General features: G+C 33.0%; 2 protein-coding genes across 31 annotated transcripts in view; one reads left to right on the forward strand and one right to left on the reverse strand.

Moving 5' to 3' along the window:
* Positions 1-87: 87 nt before the first annotated feature.
* Positions 88-23,991, reverse strand: part of morn5 (MORN repeat containing 5) — a 38,969-nt gene continuing 15,065 nt past the window's right edge. For 2 of the 29 annotated variants that reach the window (XM_073913991.1, XM_073914004.1), the window contains 5 exons: positions 22,306-22,386; positions 22,093-22,208; positions 19,405-19,582; positions 8,047-8,130; positions 587-1,846 (listed from right to left, as the gene is read on the reverse strand). In XM_073913991.1, coding sequence (XP_073770092.1) covers positions 22,344-22,386 — 43 coding nt within the window. In that variant the 3' untranslated portion in view covers positions 587-1,846; positions 8,047-8,130; positions 19,405-19,582; positions 22,093-22,208; positions 22,306-22,343. Of the gene's footprint in view, positions 1,847-5,093; positions 5,797-8,046; positions 8,131-17,539; positions 17,622-19,404; positions 19,583-22,092; positions 22,387-23,991 lie in introns of those variants that run through there. The other 27 variants (XM_073914003.1, XM_073914001.1, XM_073913997.1 and 24 more) reach the window with 25 other exon arrangements.
* lhx6a (LIM homeobox 6a) lies at positions 1,255-23,985 on the forward strand. Of its 2 annotated transcripts, none has more exon segments than NM_001004015.2 (9): positions 1,255-1,632; positions 2,227-2,298; positions 2,855-3,037; positions 4,650-4,771; positions 17,225-17,445; positions 17,527-17,627; positions 19,240-19,335; positions 19,427-19,601; positions 22,052-23,981. In NM_001004015.2, coding segments are annotated over 9 exon segments (1,128 nt in total). In that variant the 5' UTR covers positions 1,255-1,554; the 3' UTR covers positions 22,132-23,981.

Genomic DNA, 23,991 nt, shown 5'->3' on the forward strand with positions numbered 1-23,991 from the left:
TCTTGTGCACATGCACAACACACGAAATGTTTTTTTTCATTCATAATAAAATTGTTGCTTAAGAGAAAATGCTGTATTCGCTCTCTCTGCCTGCATATGATGGAAATGTACTTTCCCTCTCTGTATCTCCCCCACATAATAGTATATGCTTTTTTCAGGATTGAAAAATAGGAAAAAAAAACAATCCACCTTATATTTTATCTCACATGCCCGTTTTGAAGCAATTCCAAGTAGTGATGACATGCATAGCCGACAGCAAAATATACGAATTTAGCCTATATGCATGCTTAATGTGATATATTAACGTATAGGTTATTTGAATATATGTTGCTTGACTTGAGTTCTTGGAAAATCAAAGTAAACAGACAAATCAAAATCATTTTAAAACGCGTATAAAAAGAAATACCTTAGAATTAAATGTTTTGTTGACACTGAACTTTGCAGTACATTATTATCAGATCTAACTATATAGAACAACCAATTCAAACAAAACCTACCTAACAATAGAGGTTATTTATTGGCTTCTATGGTTCCACGAGGAATATGAAACAAATTTCATTCTATAATTTTTATTTTTATTGTTTTTGCAGAAATGTTATTCACATTAACAGATAAACTGTTCTTTTAAAACTCTAAAATGTTCCTTAAGAAACCAAAAAGGTTTATATATGGCATTGCTACAAAACCATTATTGTACGTGATAAAAATAACTCGTCGAATATGATGTGGTGAATATGATGTAGCCTAATTGAGATGAGCTACGTGACTATTTTCTTGTTTTATTATAAATAATTTTAAAAGAGAAAATGGTTTAATATATATTTTAAATTAACAATAGTTCATGGTGTTATGCATTTTAAATTCAATTAACTGGATGACCGTGCATTATTTTGTAAGCCAATTTATTAATCAAAATGTGCCGAAATATTCTTAAAATTATTTGCAATTTCTTTGTAAATGTTTCAATATATTAAATTCCTTGTACTCGTGTTTTTTATTTAACATCCGCTAAAAGCTCGAATAAATATTGATCAGCCGAGCCGACTATAGTTTTTGAATCGCTATTTCGTAAATTAAAACCCAAACACCAAGCAAGCTTTCAGCATCACAAAATGTCGATACTGTACATACTCAGGCCACATCTCTTCCCTCCCCTCTGATCTGTAAACTTTCAGAAGGTAGGCTGTGCTCTGACTGCCTATGAGGAGAGCAGGAGCAAAACCTGCCAGCCCCTCAATTTTCTCCACTTCCTGTACTCAAGCAACTGCATCCCAAAAGAGGGAAAAAGTAGGAAATATCCTGCAAACGGTTCTAAATAAGGCGTCCCGACGAACCGCTCGCGTTTGGCGTGTCCGCTGTCGGTTAACTGAGCTACCACGAATGTGAAGACGTTTGTATAGAGATTATTGACTGACTTACACCGAAGGAAACGACGAATTAAAACGACGAATTGCTGTTATATCAAACCGAATTTATCCGAAAAAGGCGCATGGGATGAACATTTTGCAAAAAACACTTGATGCAGCTTAAAAACATCTGAAGTTACGCCGTCAAATGTATTGGAAAAATGAAGCTCTGGCCCCTCTTTCAGAGGGAAATCAGTTTCTATCCGAAGGAATTCCCTCAAAACAGGTAAGACATTTATAAACCGTTTATGCTTGTTAGCTATTATCTATTTAATTGCATGCAACAAAAAAAGTAAGAAGTCGCCAACATGTTGCTGGATGTGAAAGTCCTCTGTGCATCTCCTGCAGCCTGTAACATCTTCACCTTAAAGTGATGTCATGAGAATCAGGATCTCTTCTGAATAGTGTGATTTGCGGTCCATCCTCTTCACATGCCAAGTCTGCAGAGGAAAAATTAGATTTTAATTACTGCCATTAAAAATCAAATTTGCAATTCTTTGGGTGGCCCGTTGCTTTCCCTGATTGGCAGTTGAAATTGACACTCTGGGGTCCTCTTATCGCGAGCATTTCAAGCTATTTGTAATTGCAGGTAGTTTATTTTTTTCAGCTCCCTGGATTGCGTGGAAATACGATTATGGGAAGAGGCACGGGTTAAGTGTGGGGAAAAAATCAATCCAAATTGAAATCGCTTCATTAAAAACAGGGGCTTTTGTCGCGAGGCTCTCAATACACAGTTAAAAGCGCTTTTATTGTTTTTGGACGCATATATAGAACCGAGAACGTGCCTGATATGGAGCACTGTGGCTTGACTGTGTTGTAGGTGATCTCTCCAGATTCGCACAGCACACCGGGAGCATCACGCTGCGTGGACGGACAACACGGACAAGCGATGGTGAGTGAGGATTTAACGAGGTTCTGCGAGATCGGTGCGTTTTGCTTTTGCACGACAGGCCTTCACGCAAAACACAACACTCTTGTTGATGGAATACATTATTTGAGAGTTCTTGGATGTCTATTTCAAATTGACTGCACTTTTTAAAATGTCAATATCCTTTTGCATAATGGTTAATTATACAAAAGTTAATTATGTTGTAAAACACCCGTTCATTCTGACACGACCATTTTATGAATTCATACAGCTACTTGATGAGTAAAAAAAAACATTCTTTACCAGTATATTCTATTTTTTTCTTGCCCTTCCAAATGGGAAATGTCCAAAAATAAAACCATGTTTGAAAAAAAGCGGCTGTGTTTTACAATCTGATTTGTTTCCTCTCATTGAATCATGCAAGTCAACTTGCATTTGACGGTTTCCGTTTTAGCGGGTTTAATTTTTCGGTTTACAAAATATTCTTGTCAACAAAAAAAATTCTAAACGTCATATTTATAAATGTCATGTTTATGTAAAGTGTCAAGTTTATGACGTATTTTCGATGCCTCTCTTGCAGTCACAGTCTGACGGGGAATCTCATAGATCTAATATGGAGAAAGACGACACGCGCTCCTCGCCCAGTCCGCCCTCAACTCCGTCCATCTGCTCGCCCACGTCCACCGCCTCCTCCGTGCCGTCCACCGGGAAGAACGTGTGCGCGAGCTGCGGACTGGAGATCCTGGACAGATACCTGCTCAAGGTACGACTGTTTGTGAGTGTGTGTGTAATCTCCTGTGACTACTGAACTGTGGTGTTAAATAATATTAGTGTTTTAAAGCGAATGGAGTATTTGAGTTCTGGAAAATTCGCAAACAAAATCATGTAGGCTTTAGTTAAAATGATTTATTAAGCTATGCCTAAACTGTTCCTTATTATGATTTGGATTGCTTGTTATTATTAATTATTTTGTGCGTATTAACATGCGTGTTTGTGGTCTAACACAATGCTGCTATTTTTATAGATTTTTAAAAAGGCTTAAAAATCATTTGCGACTTAATCTTAAAGTTGATAAACTATTCAAAATTCTTGATAATTCTAATCAATAAATAACGAATACAAAAAGCAGAAATAAAATGCTACATTAGAGTAGCCTATGTCCTTATATAACATGAGTAAAATGCTCCTAATTGTTTTAGTGTATGTTTTTAAATGTATAACAAATAAAGTCTAGATCAAATCATATCAATGAAAAATGCATTTTGACAGAACTAAAACATATTTAGTAATATACACATGCTGTATTTTGGTTAGGTCAGAGAAACATTAAAATAACGAGAAGAGGAAATTAGGTTAATTATGAAATGGATATTTCTACACACAGATTTTCTTTTCTGCGTTTTGACGCTTTTCGGGAAAAATTAACAAGGTAGTTGGCTTCATTTTGTTTCCTAAACATTTGCAGTCTTCTATAGTGCTGATGTTGACAGGATCTGTGTGCTCCGGCTCGCGTGCATCATGTGCTCTGCTCGGGCTGCTTGTTTTTCAGGAAGTGCGTGTGTTGCGCGTGAGGATGATTACAGCTCGATCAGTCCGAGTGTGTTTTGCTTTTTTTGCGGAAACTAATAAAACAGTGCGTGTGTTTTTATTACAGTTTAGTTAAGACGGACCTTCTTAGATACTTTCCTTTTTCCTCTTTCTTAGTTTATGGGGTTTGAGGGTCTTAAAATATATCACCAAAAAATTCAAGTAATAACATTAAAATTAAAAGCTTTTTAACAGAATATTTAAACAAATATTGCTGTAAAAGAAAAATATCATACGTGTCTCTAAACATACTTGAAATGTATTACATTTCAAGTTCTAATAATTTAATTTAAGATGTTTGTAATTTTGATTAACATTATTAAAATATACCGTTTTATATTGTTTTCGCTTTTAATTTAATAATATAATGCAAGCATTTACTTAATTTAACCACACAATTTTAAAGAATTATTACAAATATTTAAAAGATTCTAATTTTTAATTACAACTTAATTCTAAACAAATATTTTCATTAGAAGCCTGTCACATATATATATATATATATATTTTGCCAGTGATTTTAAGATTAAATAAATCGAGTTATTTTTAGAATGGTTAATTACATTGTTGTATAAAGCAAATGCTACGAATTGGTAAAAAATGCAATTAGACTTGCACTGTGCATTTTTTAGTGTCCTATTTTAATTTCAATATTATTATTATTACCAGTACTCTATTCTTCTTCTTCTTCTTCGTCTTCTTCTTCTTCTTCTTATTATTATTATTATTGTTGTTATTATTATTATTATTATTATTAATTTTCACATACGCTATAATGTTTGTTTCAGGTTAATAATCTGATCTGGCACGTGAGGTGTCTGGAATGTTCCGTCTGCAGGACTTCACTACGCCAGCACAGCAGCTGCTATATTAAAAACAAGGAAATCTTCTGTAAAATGGATTATTTCAGGTAGGGTAAGTTTTTCACTTTCTGTCCTTAAAAATATCTGGCGTGCACATACACGAAATAGTTTACTACTGAAGTATATAATTGAAAATACGTTGCGCGAGTGTTGCGTCTTAAGCTTTAGCGCTTAAAAATGTGATTTCGTCAAAAAGTATCAATCTAATTCTTACCTAAACAAATATATATTATTTCAGAAAACGCTGTTTATAATTTAGTGATTTAATTTAACTTTCTAGTGAGTTAAATTAACGCTTTTAACTATTTAAAGCATCCGCAAAACCTGATAAAGCCTAATAATTAAAGACAATCGATTTATTAAGTGTTTCGGGTTTATAACTAAATGATTTATTCATTAGAAATAAAGTCTGAGATTCCATAATTGTCTTCTCCTGCGTAATTAAACAGGTTTAATAATAAACCATGCAAATAATTTTATCTAAGTACATTTTTGGCTAGTAGTTTGTTTTAAAAATTGTTTCTTATTAAGTAATATTAGGCTGCACAACATTTCCTGACCATTTAATTTGAAATTTACCACACTAAATTACTGAAAAAAATTCCTTTTGCTGCCCACAAAAGAAACTGATGCCAATAGTAATATAATGAGAGGTCTAAATAGTACTTGATTACTTGATTATCAGTTGAGTTCAGTTCCCTTGCATGCAATTGAACAGTGTTAGAAATCAAACACAAGTCAAACAATTCCATCTCATCCAGTGCTATGGGAAGGCATGGATTGAGAGAGATCCGACAGGGAAGTTGTGAAATTGCATTGAGGGTAGAAGGGCTGTGATATGGCATGATTGCAGAGCACTCAGCGAGGCATGTGAATAGCAGTGTGATATTGGCCAGCCTTCCCTGCTTATTGCCCGTCAGTGTGAATGACTGGCCCCTTTAAAGTCAATGCCGTGTTGCAGGAGAGGGTTTGTTTTCTACGTTAAGGCCAATAATCTGAAGAGATGCTCCACAAGATGGTGCATCAATGCCTTGATCTTCAGTGAGTCTGGAGCGTCGGGATCTCTCAGCGGCTGTTTAACCGAAAGAGAGATTATAAGAGGAATATTTAAAGAGTCTGCATGTGGAAAAGACATCTAAATGCATAAAAAAACTAACTTTATAGGGGATTGTGTTGTTGATTTTATGAGGGATGAAAATATATTGCTAGGATGGTTAGATGTGGTTCAATACAGCACAAATCTGAAATGTTGGAATTCTTTGAGAAAGCTATATAAATAAAATAGACAAGATCATACAGATTTTTTTTCAAAATAATACGATCAACAAGTCATGTTTTTATGCTACTTGAAATTATCAAAATAAGTTAACCATGTCATTCTTGTAGTTATATGAGCTTTGGTTTTATTTTCTGATTCAGTTTAATATAATTGCAATGACTTGTACGGTTAAATTGATTTAACCTAAAAATTCAAAGCAAAAACATTTTTTTACAGGAATTTTTCATTGGCATTAAATATTACAAATATGCCAACAGTATTCACATTTCTTCAAACTAACCTTGAAACTAGATTTTTTTAAGCTTGTGATATTTTTTATTAAATTAAACCAGACTTTAAATTAAAATTAAAATGACACTTTTATTGTAATTGACATTTAAACTTTATTTTCATGTGATTTGTAGCTTGTACATTAATATAAAATTAAACTAGAATTCAAAATAAATTCAAATAATCGAAATGTGATTTGTAGCATGTAATATTTACCTAAAAACAAATAAATACAATTTAAAAATAAAATTAAAATAAACTTTAAGAATGATTAATGTGATTATGTTTGCTCTAAATGATATTTTGCTCCTTTAAAGGAACAGTGGTATTTAATTTTCGATTGATTTTCCAAATTATGAGTGTTATTCATGACAGTATATACAGCTAACAGTTCTGACATGGAATCAAGTCAATCTACATGGCAGCAGAATAGTGATTGACTCTGTAATGTATTCGTGTTTGCCTTGTAAAAGAGACAGTAATAGCTCCGAGCTTGTGGAGTCGACTTCAGTAATGTGAAGTGCATTGAACGTTTGTTTTTCTCCGCTGCCACTGAAACATCCCTGTTATCAAATCCTTTCAAACACAAGTGTTTTAGAAGGCATATATAAGCTTTTTTTTTACACACCTCACAAATCAATCTTTTAAATTCATATTTTGCATAGTAAGCTTTACAATATTATTTTTGTGTAAATACATTAAATTAGTCAGTACTGAAGCCAAATCTGAAGCTTATCTAACAAAATAACTTACGATAATGGTACAAAAACTAGTACACACAAATTTTTACATTATAGAAAAATATTAAATACAAATTTATAAAACAGGAAAAATCAAGAGAAGCAAAAAAATTGAAAAACTTGTAGGTTGTAACTTTGTTTTTGCAATATTTTGCTTGAATTTAATTGTATTATCTTTTACTTTCTAAATATGTTGGGTGACTAAAATATTATTTTAATAAATATTTCTGTTTATTAAATCTGTTTTGTTTAAATGCACCAAAATACATTGCCTATGTTCACTGAGAAATGGATACAAATATTCATTTTCAAAATGGGGTGTACTCAATTATGCTGAGCAATGTATATGTATGTGTGTGTATATGTTGTTTATTGACAATTTAATTAATATTTTCTAAGCAACATAGATTGTTTTTAATCAAGATTAATAGAAAACACCCACTAAATGTCATTCAAATAATAGTTACACCGAAATATAGTAATGATATTATACAAAAATATATTGTCAGGCATATTTCGAACAGAACTGTTTGATGAGAACAAAAGACTGTATTTAAAGATAACAGTGCAGCCATAAAATACTAAATAATTCTAATTTTAAAGCCTTATATTTGACCACTTTTCATCCCATTTATCAGCTTTTGAATTTTATTTAAAAATATTCAACATTTCTTTTTTATATTTTATAATTTTATATTATATCTTAAAATATTTTATATACAAGTACAGGTCAGAATAAGCATGTTGTTTTGTTTCAACACAAAAATAGAAATTTAAATGATTAAATACTAATTCGAAATGCTATTTTCTTCTTTTTCGAATATTATTGTTTTACATTTTATTTTCACAAACATTATTTGAGACATTAATGTAGTAGATTCTTATATAAATCACTTTTATAAATGTAATTTAATTCAGGCTCCAAAATCTCTTTGACCCACATCTGCACATTTACTTCAGTTTGGTTTGTAAATGATCTGAGCCTTGCTTCTGACACTTGTTGATGTTTTGGCATAGGCATTAAGACTTGTACCTGTAGCTCAAGCTCATCATTTGTTCTTCGGCAGCTGAATTATTTCACCGGTGCTTCCGTAACTATAGGACAGCCATCACATGCCTGAAAGGAAAAAGATCTCCATTGATTTCTTACACAAAAAAAGGAAAACAAAACACAAGGAGATATGTTTCATTGGTGTTAGTCTCTCATCTGGACCAGATTGACAGCTGCTCTAATAGAGCGTAATTACAGGAAATCAAAGTGGGTTTGCTCTGTGTGCAAAAGGGGGAGGTGGAACCGGCAGCGAGGGTCAAAGCGGAGACTGTACCTACACTAAAACCAAACAGCCACAAAGGCACGAGCATCAGGCCACACAGGAAGTCAGAGAAGGCTGTTAATCAGAGGAACCAAAGGATCAGGACAGGGTGATGGAGTGAGGCGGTAACCCGAGTGGGTTTGTGTCGAGCGGAGATCGCTAGATTTGCAGGAGATGACGTACTGTAATGGCCATATGCGCGGACAGGTTTCTTATGTTTGAACGCAAACAGAAATAAACAGAGCTTGGGCAACAAAAAAAAAATATTAGTGGAAAATACGGGATTCTAAATGAGAGGCTCAAATTACTGTGACTTAAGACGGTGTGTCAGAATATAGATTTCAATGTATGCATTTATAATCGAGAGATAAATATTGTGCTGTTTACAGGATAATTCAAAACTATTAACAATGCATGCTAGACTGTCATAGGTGGTTGTTAAGGGGTTGCTAGTATATTGCTGTGCATTGATTTAGGTGTTGCTATACAGCCGCTGTTACGCTGTTCTGCATGGTTATTATGGTATTGTTACACAGATTAAATGGGGCATCACTGTAGAGAGCATTATTAGTACCACTTTTTTAAAGCATTAATGTTCTGGAAATATTTTGTTCCTATAGGAACTTTTTGTTGAAGGATTTTTAGATTTTTAAAAATGTAGGTTTTTGTTGCAATAGATCACAGATGCCCAAACTAGAGCCTGTGGGCCAAAGTTGACCCATGGTAACCATTGATTCTGATATCTGAGAAGAGAGGATGGTTAAGAGATTGTCATTTCAAATTTAAAGTAACCTTTTATTTGTTAGTTTTTTTTGTTAAGCTACAAAAAAGCTTATTGAAATTAAATATTTCTATTCAAATGGTTTAAATCAGTGGTCACCAAACTTGTTCCTGGAGGGCCGGTGTCCAGCAGATTTTAGCTCCAGCCCTAATCAAACACACCTGAACAAGCTAATCAAGCTCTTACTTGGTATACTTGAATCACCCAGGCAGGTGTGTTGAAGCAAGTTGGAGCTAAACCCTGCAGGGACACCGGCCCTCCAGGACCGAGATTGGTGACCCCTGGTTTAAATGAATCAGATTTAGTTAAAAATATACACTATCACCCGACAGATAGAGGACAATGCAAAGGCTTTGGTGAGCAAATCATAGCAGATTATGCTTGACTAGTGTATTCAGCATTGAACTACACAGTTATACAAGTGATTGTGTTTTTATTGCATGCTATAATTGTAAAAAAAATAATATTCCGCATTAGGTAATATGATTCAAAGTAATGTTTTCTATTTGTTTATAAATATAATGTGATTTAGGAAATTACCCATTGCAAACTTTATGTAGAATAGATTGGTATATTTATCTTCTGCTCACGGCTCTCAATAAAATTTGGTTGTTGGACCTTCATAATAAAAAGTTTCGGCACCCCTGCTATAAATACAATATATAACAAATTTATTGGAAATTGGCTTATATGTTGGAAAGTGTAATGGCCTAAATATACAATTATTAAAGTATTTTAAGGTTGATAGTAAGGTACCTTAAGAAAGAGGGTGGAGTTTAAGATCTCTATTGTTTTGATTTGTTCACTACAACTCTCTGATTGGTGGAACTTTCTGTAAAGCATTATGGGTTGTGTACAGTTGAAGTCAGAATTATTAGCCCCCCTGTTTATTTTTTCCCCAAATTATGTCCAGTGGAGAGATTTATTTTCAACACATTTCTAAACATAATAGTTTTAATAATTCTTTTCTCATAACTGATTTATTTTATCTTTGTCATGATGACAGTGAATAATATTTGACTAGATATTTATCAAGACACTTTTATGCAGCCTAAAGTGACATTTAAAGGCTTAACTAGGTTAACTACGCAGGTTAGGGTAATTATGCAAGTTTTTGTATAATAATGGTTTGTTCTGTAGCCTACTGGAAAAAAATATATAGCTTAAAGGGGCTAAAAATTTTGACCTTAAAATGGTGTTTAAAAAATCAAAAACTGCTTTTATTCTAGCCGAAATAAAACAAATAAGACTTTCTCCAGAAGAAAAAATATTATCAGACATATTGTGAAAATTTCCTTGCTCTGTTAAACATCATTTAAGAAATATTTTAAAATGAAAAAAAACTTGAGGGGCTAATAATTCTGACTTTAACTTTAGTTATTCTATTTAATTTGGGATTAAAGAAAAATTCATTGAAGAAATATTAATTCTGTAATTATTTCAAGAGTTCACACAGCTATGTAGCATGACAGGTAGATCTCGAGAGCTGCCCCTGGTAAAGAAGGAAAGGGGGAGATGAGGTGGATGGAGGGACTCTTCAAAACAAAGATAAGGAAGGTCGGATGACTGGGCTTATTTATTGGAGGCTAGAATATATCTGATTGGTCTAGCAATAATATTTGATTGGACTTGCAACGATTAATGATGCAAGACGCATCAATCATATCACATGCTCCTCTGGAAATTATTTAATAAAATGTCATTTATTGACCCTCCACTTGTTTCAATCAGAAATCAGGTTTCATTGATTTCTATACTATGAATGTCAATATCTGCAGGTTTCCAACATTCTTCAGAATTTTCATGTTTTGTGTTCAACAGAAAAAAGCAATTCATCAAAGTTTATGAGGTGAGGAAATGTTCATTTTTGGGTAAAATATGACTTTAAGCTCAACAAGCATATACTATTTTTAACAACCTTTTCAGCTCTTTTTACTTCTGTACTCCTATGCACTCTTTGGGTGGTTTCCAAAAAACTGTGGATGGGATCAAACTGTGGTAATGCTAGGTTGTTAAAGTTAGCAACCAAACTAACTAATTAGCTACATGCAAAATCGTGTAGTGTCAGGTACTATTTGTTTGAAACTTGCTTTTAAAAGACTTTATTCTTTGAAGTATGAATGAAATTGGCATGTTGTTATTATGAGAGCTACAAGAGTCATTCACTAATGCTCCACCAGGATAGTGTCCATTGGATGCTCACACCAAAATCTCATCGAGTTGATCGTATGGATATTTTCACCAATTGTTTTTCAAATAAATTTTGACACATTATTTACTATTTATTTGCATACTACATAGTATGGAAGTAGGTATATTCAGACAAAACACAAGTTTCTTTTCTGGTACATAAATTACATTGGATTACATACAGTGCATCCTTTGGCATACATTTTTGTGAGGCATGATATCTTGGCTGCCATATTGGTTTAAAATAAATGCTTATTTTTAATCATTTAAGCCATGAAAGTTGCAATTTATAAAATGGTTTAGAAATAGAAAGAATTTGTTTGCATTTTTAGTGATCAGGCTAAAAAAATGAACTAACATTTAAATTTAAGCCACAAATATTGGCTTCCAAATATATTATATAGTAATAATGTTTTCCATATTTGCCAATATATGTATATATATATATATATATATATATATATATATATATATATATATATATATATATATATATATATATATATATATATATATATATATATATATATTCATTCATTCATTTTTCTTCGGCTTAGATGCTGATTATCAGGGGGGCCAAAGCGGAATGAACCGCCAACTATTCCAGCATATGTTTTACTCAGCGGATACCCTTCCGGCTGCAACCCAGTACTGGAAAACATTTCCAAATTGATGTATCCCTAATATGTATAATTTTCTCATAAATTTCATGATGATGATGAGAGATCTTTTATAGCTAAGGAACAGATTAGCATACTTAAACAAGTCACATGATTTGCTGTATTATTTATGTTCCTACACAAAAAAACCTTGGGTCTACATGTGTGACATACCAAATTTAATACTCATGGCTTGAGGTTTGGAAAAACCACCATGTGCAACAGTAAGATCAATGCTTACTGTAGCAAACACCACTAATAAGTCTCAACAGTCTCTGAGAGGGAGATTTACCCCAGATTATAATACTTCAGGAGTATATCAAATTTAATCTACTGAATTTTGTACGTCTACACGTTTAATTTTTCCAGCCAGAGGTGAATTTTTTTGGAGCTGAGGGAAACGCTTTGCGGCTGTAGGAATTTTTCCCTGGCGAGTTATGATCTGCAGGACAGGAATAAATCCAGAATAAGCACAACAACGCACAATCAGACGTGCGGCAGATCTGAACGAAAAACAAAACCCCCTTAAGATCTTTATGGCTTTTCTGAAAGGTTTTTGCGGTAAATGAACTGCCATGACAGATTACGGCTCCGTTCCACAATGTTTCTCCTCTAAACACACGTCTGAAATGCATCATTACTCAAACCCTGTACTCTTTGTCTGGAACGATGCTGTCAGGACATAAAGCGCAAGGTACACAGAAAACCCTTTGAATGCTTTGCTCAGGCATTAACACAGTTTTATGTGTCAATACTTTGCGCGTAAGTGGACTGTAAATATTTTCCAAAGCGTATTTTTCTTTTCGATTCAGCTTGTTTTGTATCTTAGCTCATCCTGGATATTGGCAGAGACAAATGATTATACATACACACAAGTTTCCTGGTTTGTTGAGTCCCGAGGGGCTCCCCTGTGAGCTATGATGTCATTTCCAGTGGATGGAGGGCCCAAGTTTAGGGCTCAGGGGCCGGTGTCATCATTCTTCAGTAGCGTATATGGGGGAAACATGGCTATCTTGATATCCCGTGTTTCTTTGCATTGAGTGACACTTTGTTTACACTAGAGCTCCCAGTGACAGAGGTGTGCTGGTGGAGGGGGGTTGAATTCAGGCCAAAAAAACTGGCCATCTGTAGAGCATTAGTCTCTTTTAGTCCTCCAATCCTGTAACCCTCTTTGGTCACCCAAATGTGATGTCTGGGTCAGAAAAAAGGCACGGTCAGCCCCGTCCAGTCAAAATAACACTTCATTATAGCAGACTCAGTGTGCTTGCTGTTGGTTTGTGTTGCCGCACGGTTGTTTATCAAGTCCGGTTGATCGGAGAGAAGAAGTGGCATATGCAGCTCTAAGGCCATGTGGTTGCAGATTAAATATGGAATATGATGTCACTTAGAAATCATAGGCAGCTAAGGATGTGACGCTTAATTTGTAATGTCAGCATAAACGTCAATAGCATCTTCAATTTATTTTTGTGCAACAGAAAACAATAAAGTTCTGCCATACTATCTAATTAGATAAGCAGATGCAAAACAGAAAAGGCCAACCACATTGTGGTATGCAAATAAAGTGTTCACTTTTATATACATTTGAGAGCAAAATTATTAGCCCACTTGTGAAATTATAATCTTTTTCAAATATTTCCCAAGTGCTGTTTAACAGAGCAAAGACATTTTCACAGTATTTTTCAGTCTGGAAAAAGCCTTCTAGAAGAATAAATATTACAAAAAACACTGTGAAAATTTCCTTGCTTTTTCTTTTAGTTTGGCTGGAATAACAGCAGTTTTGTTTGAGATTTTCTAGAACTTTTAGGGTCAATATTATTAGCTGCCTTAAGTTACCCCCCCCCCCCCCCAGTGGCTACAGAATAAATCAGTTGTCCAATGACTTGCCTAATTAACCTAGTTAAGCCTTTAAATTTCACTTTAAGCTAAATACTAGTATCTTACAAGAATAACTAGTAAATATTATGTACTGCAATCATGACAAAAACAAAATAAGTGAAATTTCACAAACTAATATCGAGAGGAGCATGTGATATGATTAATTGCAGCTGGTCTCTCATCTGTAGTCATTAGTAAGCCAAGTCGGATTAATCCAAACTCACAAGCTTGTCTGAAGATACTCACTTATCTTCATTTTCAGAAGTAACCCCGTATCTCCCCTTTTTAGCTCTTGAAAACTACCTGATCTCGTACTCCCCTTATATGCTCATTGACCAGGTGGGAGCCCTGGGCTCAATTATCTCCAAACTCAGGGTTCTTTCCCGGGACAGCATGCCAAATCTGCTATTATTATCAAGCAAAGTCTAAGCGTAAACTCTTGAAATAAGTTTTAAAATGTGTTCAAATCTTTCTGTTAAACAACAAAGGAGTGCTAAAAACTTAGTATGTATTTTTAGTCTATAATTTTCATTGTATTTCATTGAAATGAACACTAAAGTGGTTAAAAATTACTTATTGCAGAAATGCTTTAATAATCACTAACTGTAAAAAAAGTAAACTAAAAACATTTTGCTGTTAAATATTATGAACAGTTTCATTTATATACATTTTTTCTGTTATATCAAATAATGTATTAAATAATACGATATTGGGCGGCACGGTGGCACAGTGTTTTCCCCATGTTCGCATGAGTTTCCTCCATGTGCTCCAGTTTCCCCCACAAGTCCAAAGACATGCGCTATAGGTAAATTGGGAGTGTATGGGTGGTGCTCAGTGATGGGTTGCAGCTGGAAGGGCATCCGCTGCGTAAAACATATGCTGGATAAGTTGGTGGTTCATTCCCCTGTGGCGATCGCTGATTAAAAAAGGGACTAAGCTGAAAAGAAAACGAATTATATATATATATATATAACTTTACCCTGTGTTTACTATTGTATATTGATATATTATGAATTTTAATATTACATATATATACTAATTATACATTTATTTATTGAAATATTTACGTATAAAATACTCTTAATTATATAACAATAGTATGTAATATTCATTTATTTTATTTTCGCCTTAGTCCCTTTATTAATCTGGGGTCGCCACAGCAGAATGAACCGCCAACTTATCCAGCATATGTTTGCATATGTAAGCGGATGCCTTTCCAGCTGCAACCCATCACTGGCAAAGCACCAATACACACTCATTAACACACATACAATATGAACAATTTAGCTTACCCAATTCACCTACAGCACGTCTTAGGACTTGTGGGGAAAACTGGAGTACCCGGAGGAAACCCACGCAAACATGGGTAGAACATGCAAACTCCACATAGAAATCCCAACTGACCCAGTAAGGGGCTTGAACCAGCGACCTTCTTGCTGTGAGGCGATTGTGCTACCCACTGCGCCACCATATTGCCAATATGTAATATATACTCTCAATATTCTATAGTGTGTATTATTATAAGTACGTTATATAATATGTACAAAATAACGTAATATAATCCACACTGCCTTTATTAATTTAAACACGTGAAAATGTCCTTCCAACAAAAGAAAGAGTGAAGGTGGTTTAAAAATAGACTTCTTACATGCATTACATTACACTGTTGGATAAAATCAAGAGTTTATGGATCCTATCAGCACAGTTTATCAGCAGACATTTCCTGTCGACCTGCGGCTCAGAGAATTACTGCTGGTTTGTTTGTGCTGAGAGTTTTACAGCCGTGTCTGACACGTTTGCCGGTTATCTTTTGGACGCGGTTCAGTCTATCTGTATTCTGTCTTTTGCCAGAGAGAGAGAGCGAGAGAGAGACAAAACTACCTGTTCAACTCAAAACATATGTTGTACTTTCGAGACAATAAGTGTAATTTACACATTATTATGCTAAATTACCAGTCAGATTATTCTGCTCATAAAGGGTGCATTTATTTGATCACAATTAAATGTAGTTGAAAATGTCATTTTAATATACATTACTCCACTCTTCAAAGTCATCTTTTATTTATCCATCCATTATTTTATAGTGCTTTTTACAATGTACACTGGAAAAAATGATTTTTTGGATTTACTCAATTTTTTAAGGTAAGTGGTTGCAAATGATTTATATTGGCTGAATGAACAAATTAAATTTAGTAATGATCAATTTGTTTGTTTAAATTCAGCCCATATAAATTGTTTGCCACCACTTACCATAAAATGTATCATTTTTTTAGTGTACCTGTATATTGTGTCAAAGGGTCATCACATAGATGAAGAAAAGGACATAAAAAGCCATAACGATAGATCAAAATGTGGAACATTTTAGCATATTAGGCGGACAGAAGAGTAGTGGTAAAATGCTGGTGTACTTCTAGTTAAATGAAAAGCGATTCAGTTCAGTTTTGCATAAACGCCATTGCTGAAATTCAGTTCAGTTTAATTCAGATCAAATTCTTATTGGATGATTTCCTGTTTTTAATTTGGATGATCAGTTAATATTGGTGCCCAATTATTAATATTAATTCTTATAATTATCAGTGTTGAGAAATTTTTTATTTAGTTTCAAAGTGTTGTAAAAACTGAAATTTTTTTTTGATGAAATGAAATATATTTATTTATTATTACAAATGTCTATTTTCTTTCACTGTTGATCAATTTAATGTGCAAAATGATAAATAAAAAAGGGGAAGCAGCCCAACTGTTTTCAACACTGATAATAATAACAATAATAATAATAATAATAATAATAATAATAATGAGTGACGCTGTGGTGCAGAGGTTAGCAAGATCGCCTCACAGCAAGAATGTCACTGGTTCGAGTCTCGGCTGGGTCAGTTGGCATTTCTGTGTGAAGTTTGCATGTTCTCCCCGTGTTGGCATGGGTTTCCTCCGAGTGCTCCGTTTTACCCCACAAGTCCAAAAACATGCGCTGTAGGTGAATTGGGTAAGCTAAATTGTCCATAGTGTATGTGTGTGAATGAAAGTGCATGGATGTTTCCCAGTAATGGGTAGCAGCTGGAAGGGCATCCGCTGCGTAAAAACATGCTGGATAAGTTGCCGGTTATTCCGCGGTACCGACCCCGGATTAATAAAGGGACTAAGCCGAAAATAAAATGAATGAATGAATGAATGAATGAATAATAATAATAATAATAATAATAATAATAATAATAATAATAATAATAGATGTTTCTTTGAGCAGTAATTAAATACATTTTAAACCACATTCAGTAATGAGCTATTATAAATTCTAATATTCTAATATTCTTCATCAAATAAATACAGCCATGGTGAGCAAAACTGAACTGGTTTAGGGAGTGAGTATTGATGCCTGAGCTCTTCTCTGTCTCACAGTAGGTTTGGTACAAAGTGTGCCCGCTGTGGCCGGCAGATCTACGCCAGCGACTGGGTCAGACGAGCCAGAGGAAACGCTTATCATCTGGCCTGCTTCGCCTGCTTCTCCTGCAAACGGCAGCTGTCCACCGGAGAAGAGTTCGGACTGGTGGAGGAAAAAGTGCTCTGTCGGATTCACTACGACACTATGGTGGAGAACCTGAAACGGGCCGCTGAGAGTGGTGCGTATGTTTCAGACGCGGGTTATGGCTTCGTGTCATTGATCTTGAAGGATTTGCTAAGCAGTTTTGTGTTTCGTACAGGAAGTGGACTCACTTTGGAGGGGGCGGTGCCGTCGGAACAGGACAGTCAACCAAAACCAGCCAAAAGAGCACGAACTTCCTTCACTGCTGAACAACTGCAGGTGAGACAGCAGAACACACATCGGCTTTTTGATTTGAATTTTTTTCAATGTTATTTATAATTTATTTGTTTGTTTGTTTGTTTTAAAATGAATATGGAAAATAATTTTATCGTTCACAGTAATTCGCAAGTAAATGCTAAGGTATTAAAATATAATAGCAATGCTAAATAATATTAATGTTACAATATATAATTATATTTTTTTATGATTTTTTATGCTAAACAAACCTTCATTCCTTTGATCAAACATACAGTAAACTGTAATATTGTGAAATATTTTAGTGCTGGGCAAAAAAAATCTAAATTTTTATAGTTGCATCCTAAATAAACGTTTGGTTTGCCATATGTGTGTGGTGTATATATTTATTATCTATGTATAAAAACACACATACATGCATATAATTGGGAAAGTGTTTATATACGTATAAAATATATATGTATAAGATACAAACTATATATAAATGCCAATATCTATGTAACAAAATTGTTTTGTATAGTTTTTTTTTCTTTGTATGTGTTTGTATCATATATATAAATATTTTTTTCAAGACACTTCTATACAGCTTAAGGTGACATTTAAAAGCTTAACTAGGTTAATTAGGTTAACTAGGCAGTTTAGGGTAATTAGGCAAGTTATTGTATACCGATGGTTTGTTCTGTAGACTATCGAAATAATATAGCTTAAAGGGGCAAATGATATTGACCTTAAAATAGTTTAAAAAAAATGTAAAACTGCTTTTATTCTAGTCAAAATAAATCAAATAAGACTTTCTACAGAAGTAAAAAAAAATATTATTAGACATACTGTGTAAATTTCCTTGCTTTGTTAAACATAATTTAGGAAATATTTAAGAAAGAAAAAAACAAATCAAAGGGGGGCTCATAATTCTGTGTGTGTGTGTGTGTGTGTGTATAGCTATATATATATATATATATATATATATATATATATATATATATATATATATATATATATATATATATATATATATATATATATATATATATATATGGTCCCACTTTATATTAAGTGGCCTTAACTAATATGTACTTACACAGGATTTAATAGTTTGTTACAATGTACTTACTGTGTAAATACATGTATTTACTGTGTACCTAAGCTTGAATAAATACATGTATGTAATTACATCTGTAATTTACTTTTGTAATTACATTTGTAAATACACTGTTGACCATCCTATACACCTTAACCCACCCTTAAACCTACCCATGCCACTAAACCTGTACATAACCCAACCTCTATCCCAACTCAAAAGCACCACAAGTGTTCTCAAATACATTATCAACACAGTAAGTACGTTGTATTTATTTTTTGATGTAAGTACATAGTAGTTAAGGACACTAATAGAAAGTGGGACCATAAATATATATATATATATATATATATATATATATATATATATATATATATATATATATATATATATATATATATATATATATATATATATATATATATATATATATATATATATATTCACATAGAAAACAGTTATTCAAAACTGTAATAATATTTCACAATACTTCCCATTTCATTTTAATATATCACTTTGAACATACCCTATGATTTAAAATCTATAAACTCTACACAGGTAATGCAGGCTCAGTTTGCACAGGACAACAACCCTGATGCTCAAACCCTGCAGAAACTGGCGGACATGACAGGACTGAGCAGAAGAGTCATACAGGTGACCACACATAAATCTTTTCATGCTTCATTTCTTCCATTAGAGTAAATAGAGAATTCGTATCCTTACAGTCAGTTGCCTTTTTTCACAGGTCTGGTTTCAAAACTGCCGAGCGAGACATAAAAAGCACACTCCTCAGCACAACGGCCCTCCTCAAGCTCATCCACAGGCTCGAATGCCACCCTCGCTGCCTGACGAGCTGCATTACTCTCCATTCGGTAGTCCTGAGAGAGCACGCATGGTGGCCCTGCACGGATACATCGACAGTGAGTGATTCCTCATCATCTCATTACAGAGAGGAAACTAATGCACTGCAGATCAACTGCTCTTTCAGACTGCTATTGATAATTATAGATGTATGAATAAATTAACATTGTAAATACTAAAATATAAACTATACATTTACTCAAATATATTAAGTTAACAATTGGAGTTACATTGTGTTGTTTAAGTGTTCCCATTCATTTTTTGAGCAATGTATGCTATGATGCTAACAGATATCATAATGCTAAAATGTATCTGGTTAAGTATGAAAAAATAATTTTTTATACTCACAAAGAAATTTGATAAAAATACACTAAAACATTAAAAATGTGAATTTATATGAGAATTGAAATACAATGTAATTTATTTCTGTTATTCAAAGCTCAATTTTCAGCATTATGACTCCAGAGTGTCACTTAAAATCATACAATGTGATAAAACCCTGGTTGCCTTAATTTTGTAAGTTGATTTAAATTACCCTTATGAGTTTATGAGTCTATTTCACTTATGTTATGTTAAATTGACTTAAAAAGCTTGAATAACTTCTAAAATTAAGCTAGAACATGATTAACTTTGTTTATTAAGATACAATGAACTAAAAGCGCATTTGTTTTTAGTTCATTATATCTTATTAAACTAAGTTAATGTCATGACTAATTGATCATATAAAATTTTACAACGTACTTTTATTATAATTTGATAGTAAATACTTATTATCACTGTTATTATTATTATTTATAAAGTGTATTTGATTACATTTTCTACACTACCCTTTAAAATTTTAATGTATGATTTACAATCAATCGATCAATCAATCAAAATAATACAATAAACAATAATCATATACAAAAAAACATTTTAAATGCTCTTTTGCTAAAGTTTTATTTTTAGTTTCCACAAAAGCAATAAATGTCCAACATTAGAAATAATAATGGTCCCACTTTATATTAAGTGGCCTTAACTAATATGTACTTACATAGGAATTAATAGTTTGTTACAATGTACTTATTGTGTAAATACATGTATTTACTGTGTACTTATGCTTGATTAAATACCTGTATGTAGTTACATCTGTAATTAACTTTTGTAATTACATTTGTAAATACACTGTTAACCATCCCTTACACCTTAACCCACCCTTAAACCTACCCATGCCACCAAACCTGTCCATAACCCAACCTCTATCCCAACTCAAAGGCACCACGTGTTCTCAAATACATTATAAACACAGTAAGTACATTGTATTTATTTTTTGATGTAAGTACATAGTAGTTAAGGACACTTAATATAAAGTGGGACCATAATTATAACTAAATAATTGATCATACGGATAATAATTATTAGTAAAAATTGAGAACAAACCATATTTGAGCATCAAATAAGCATATTAAAACGATTTCTGAAAGGTCATGTGATACTGAAGATATAATACGAAGTAATAATGCTGAAAGTTCAGCTATAAATCACAGAAAAAAATTCATTTTAAAAATGTTTAAATACCAAAGCGTTATTATGTAATTTTAATGTAACACATGGTAAGAACAAGGGACTTTTCCCCCCCCAAAAAAACTAAAATTAGACTTGTCTGCATAAAAAGACAACTCTTTTTGTTGTCTGCATCAAATAAAATTACTAAAGTGATTTTATATATCCAGGGGAAGCATATTAATTTCAAGGTGAAGAGTTTAATTATAACGTTTTTTTATAACTTTTGTGGGGAAAAAAAATGTCAAAATATGAGAAAATGAACAATTCTTCATTCCTCAAGATTTTTTTTAAAACAAATGAAACAAATTATTCTGACCTGCCTTTGCTAAATCAATTAAATACATTATAGAGTGTTTATCCTAATTTTTACTATTAAATAACTAAAAATACACATGAATAAAACCTAAAAGACTGAAGATACTGGCAAAATATGAAGATTTAAAATGACAATCAGTTCATATTTTTATGTTAAACTGTTCAGCTTCAAAATAGAGTAAACTAAAATAAATAAATAAATAAATAAATAAATAAATGGTCTTGTTCTCATTCAAGCATGACACGTTTTTTTAGGTGCATTAACTATCGTTACACTTTACCCAGTAAAGAAATTAACAAATGTTTTATGTTACCTAACTTTATTTTAATAAATTAATTTCACCTATATGTTTTTAAAATTATACAATGTTTGACTTAATATTTTTAGTCAGTTTTATTGATGTAAGTTGAAAAGTTAATTTGATTCAACTAAAAAATATAAACAATCATAAAAATTAAGCAATCAATTAAGCAATCATTCTTTTAGTGTAGTGTAGTGTAGTGTAGTGGGGGTCCTTTGCAAATCATGGTAAAAATCATTATCTGTTGCTGAGAAGATAAAATCTAACGTACAAAACTGTTTGTAACCTAAAGTTTAAATTTTTGTGATTGATTTAGTTGTGGATTAACATATGTTTTGCTTTGGCAGGTCATCCGTTCTCAGTCCTCACTACACAGAGTCTCCCTCACCAGGCCATGACGTTGCCGCAGCTTCCTCTTAGCCGCTAACACCCGCACTGACCTCTGACCCCTTCACCCCGACCTCCTCCAACCACCCCAGAGGTCCTGCTCTTGACCTCAGAACCCTGCAAGGAGAGACATGACATTGTTTCCTCACTGACTATATTGGACAGGATTTTACTCACCTGTTGAGGAAAAAAAAAAAACACACGCATGGGTGACCTGTGAATCTGCGTCTCGCTAAGACCAGGATCTGGACTTCACACTGTAAAGACTAGACTCTTCTGACTCAGCGTTTGGAGACTATGAATGCAAACAAAAGGAATGTAAAAAGTTACCAGCATCAGTGTTATAACATGTAGATTGAAAAAAGGCAAAAGCACACGCAATGTGGATGGGGAATAAATGACATAGGACCAATGGGTAAGACATATTTTCTCTTTTTTTATCCCCCTCGCTGAAATGTGCCATGATTAAACGTGTTCTTAGTCGCCTAAAAACTAGACTTCCACAGTTTTAGAGTTTAAAAAGACTATAAACTGTTATTGTTTTTAAGGCAAGACACTACAGGTGAATAGATTAACAGATTAGTTTTATCACACTTCCACGGTTGATTGATCACATTAAAAAACTGCAAACATTTTTTGTTACTGTATGTATAAATATGCAAACAAGACATTATTAAATAAACTCTAATTTGCATATATTGCTAGCACTGAAACTGAAAATTGAACTTTTTTATTTCATTATTAATATAATTATTATTTTGACACATTAGAGTCAACGAGATTTTACAAAGACATTTTAAGACATTGTGTCTTTTCTTCACTTCATAATTCAGAAATTATTTGAACAGAAAAGAAAAATATCTATGAACAAACCCATCAATAAAACCTTCAGAATGCATATATGAAAAAAGAAAGAATGTGAAGATTGTTGTTAGAGCTGCTGAGGTGATTTATTGGAGAAAAACAGATTTTGAGAAAATATCCTGCAAAAATATGTATTGAAATAGAAATACACAGACCCAATTTGACAAAGTGCTATAAAAGAATCACTTAAAAGTGTATTTTGGATGCTTTCTTTTCATTATGTTAAATAAATACTTAATTTAATTAAATAAAATATCAAAAAGCTTTTAAAAAAATCTCAAAATTGACAGGTGGATGAAAAAAAAAGCTTTTACCTGCAGTGTCTTGCCTTAAATTATAAATCCTAAAAATAACTTGTGAATTATGGCTACAATTACCTTGTTTGTTTGTTTGTTTAGAAATCAAGTGAACTTGTTTAATTTTAGATCAAGTATGTTAAATATTTTTAAGAGTCCAGAGGATGTCTAAACCTTTGAATATTAAAACTTTTTCAGGATGCTTTGCAATGACTGTTGTCGTATCCGTTTACCTACAAAGAACGATAATTGCAGTGATTGTTTTACAAATACAATTATTAAACACGATGATGAAGGGATTATCAATGACAAACAACAGTATTTTGTGCAAAAGAATGGAGGAGGAAGACTAAAAAGAGCACTTGAGTAAAATGTAAAGATAGCTACATGTAAAGAAAATGTACATGTATTTTTATTTAAGCAGTGTGCTGATTTAATGTGGGAGACGAGTGTGTCTGTGTTTCATGGTTTTCTTCATTCACGTGTGCCGTATTCAGCTGTGACGAGAGAGACGCTGCACACGAGCTGTGTACAGGTCTGAATCCAGGGGAAAAGGCTGAATTTGTAACTTAAATTTGAGAAATGCATTCTTGTGTTCTGAATGGGGGACAAGGCCTCAACATTCTTGTATTTATTATGACAGGTAGCCTGTAAGCACTTTTCCCCACTTCCACATGTCTGTTTTGTAAAAAAAATGATAAAAAAGGAAATAAATAAATGAAATAATTAACTAATTCTTT

This window comes from Danio rerio, chromosome 10, assembly GCF_049306965.1.
Source record: "Danio rerio strain Tuebingen ecotype United States chromosome 10, GRCz12tu, whole genome shotgun sequence".
In the NCBI taxonomy this organism is placed as follows: domain Eukaryota; kingdom Metazoa; phylum Chordata; class Actinopteri; order Cypriniformes; family Danionidae; genus Danio; species Danio rerio.

Coding starts and splice junctions, on each gene's coding strand:
- lhx6a (XM_073913799.1), top strand. CDS start 1,555: ATGTATTGGAAAAATGAAGCTCTGGCCCCTCTTTCAGAGGGAAATCAG. Junction 1,633..2,226: donor AAGGAATTCCCTCAAAACAG/GTAAGACATTTA, acceptor ACTGTGTTGTAG/GTGATCTCTCCAGATTCGCA. Junction 17,446..17,526: donor GAAACGGGCCGCTGAGAGTG/GTGCGTATGTTT, acceptor TGTTTCGTACAG/GAAGTGGACTCACTTTGGAG.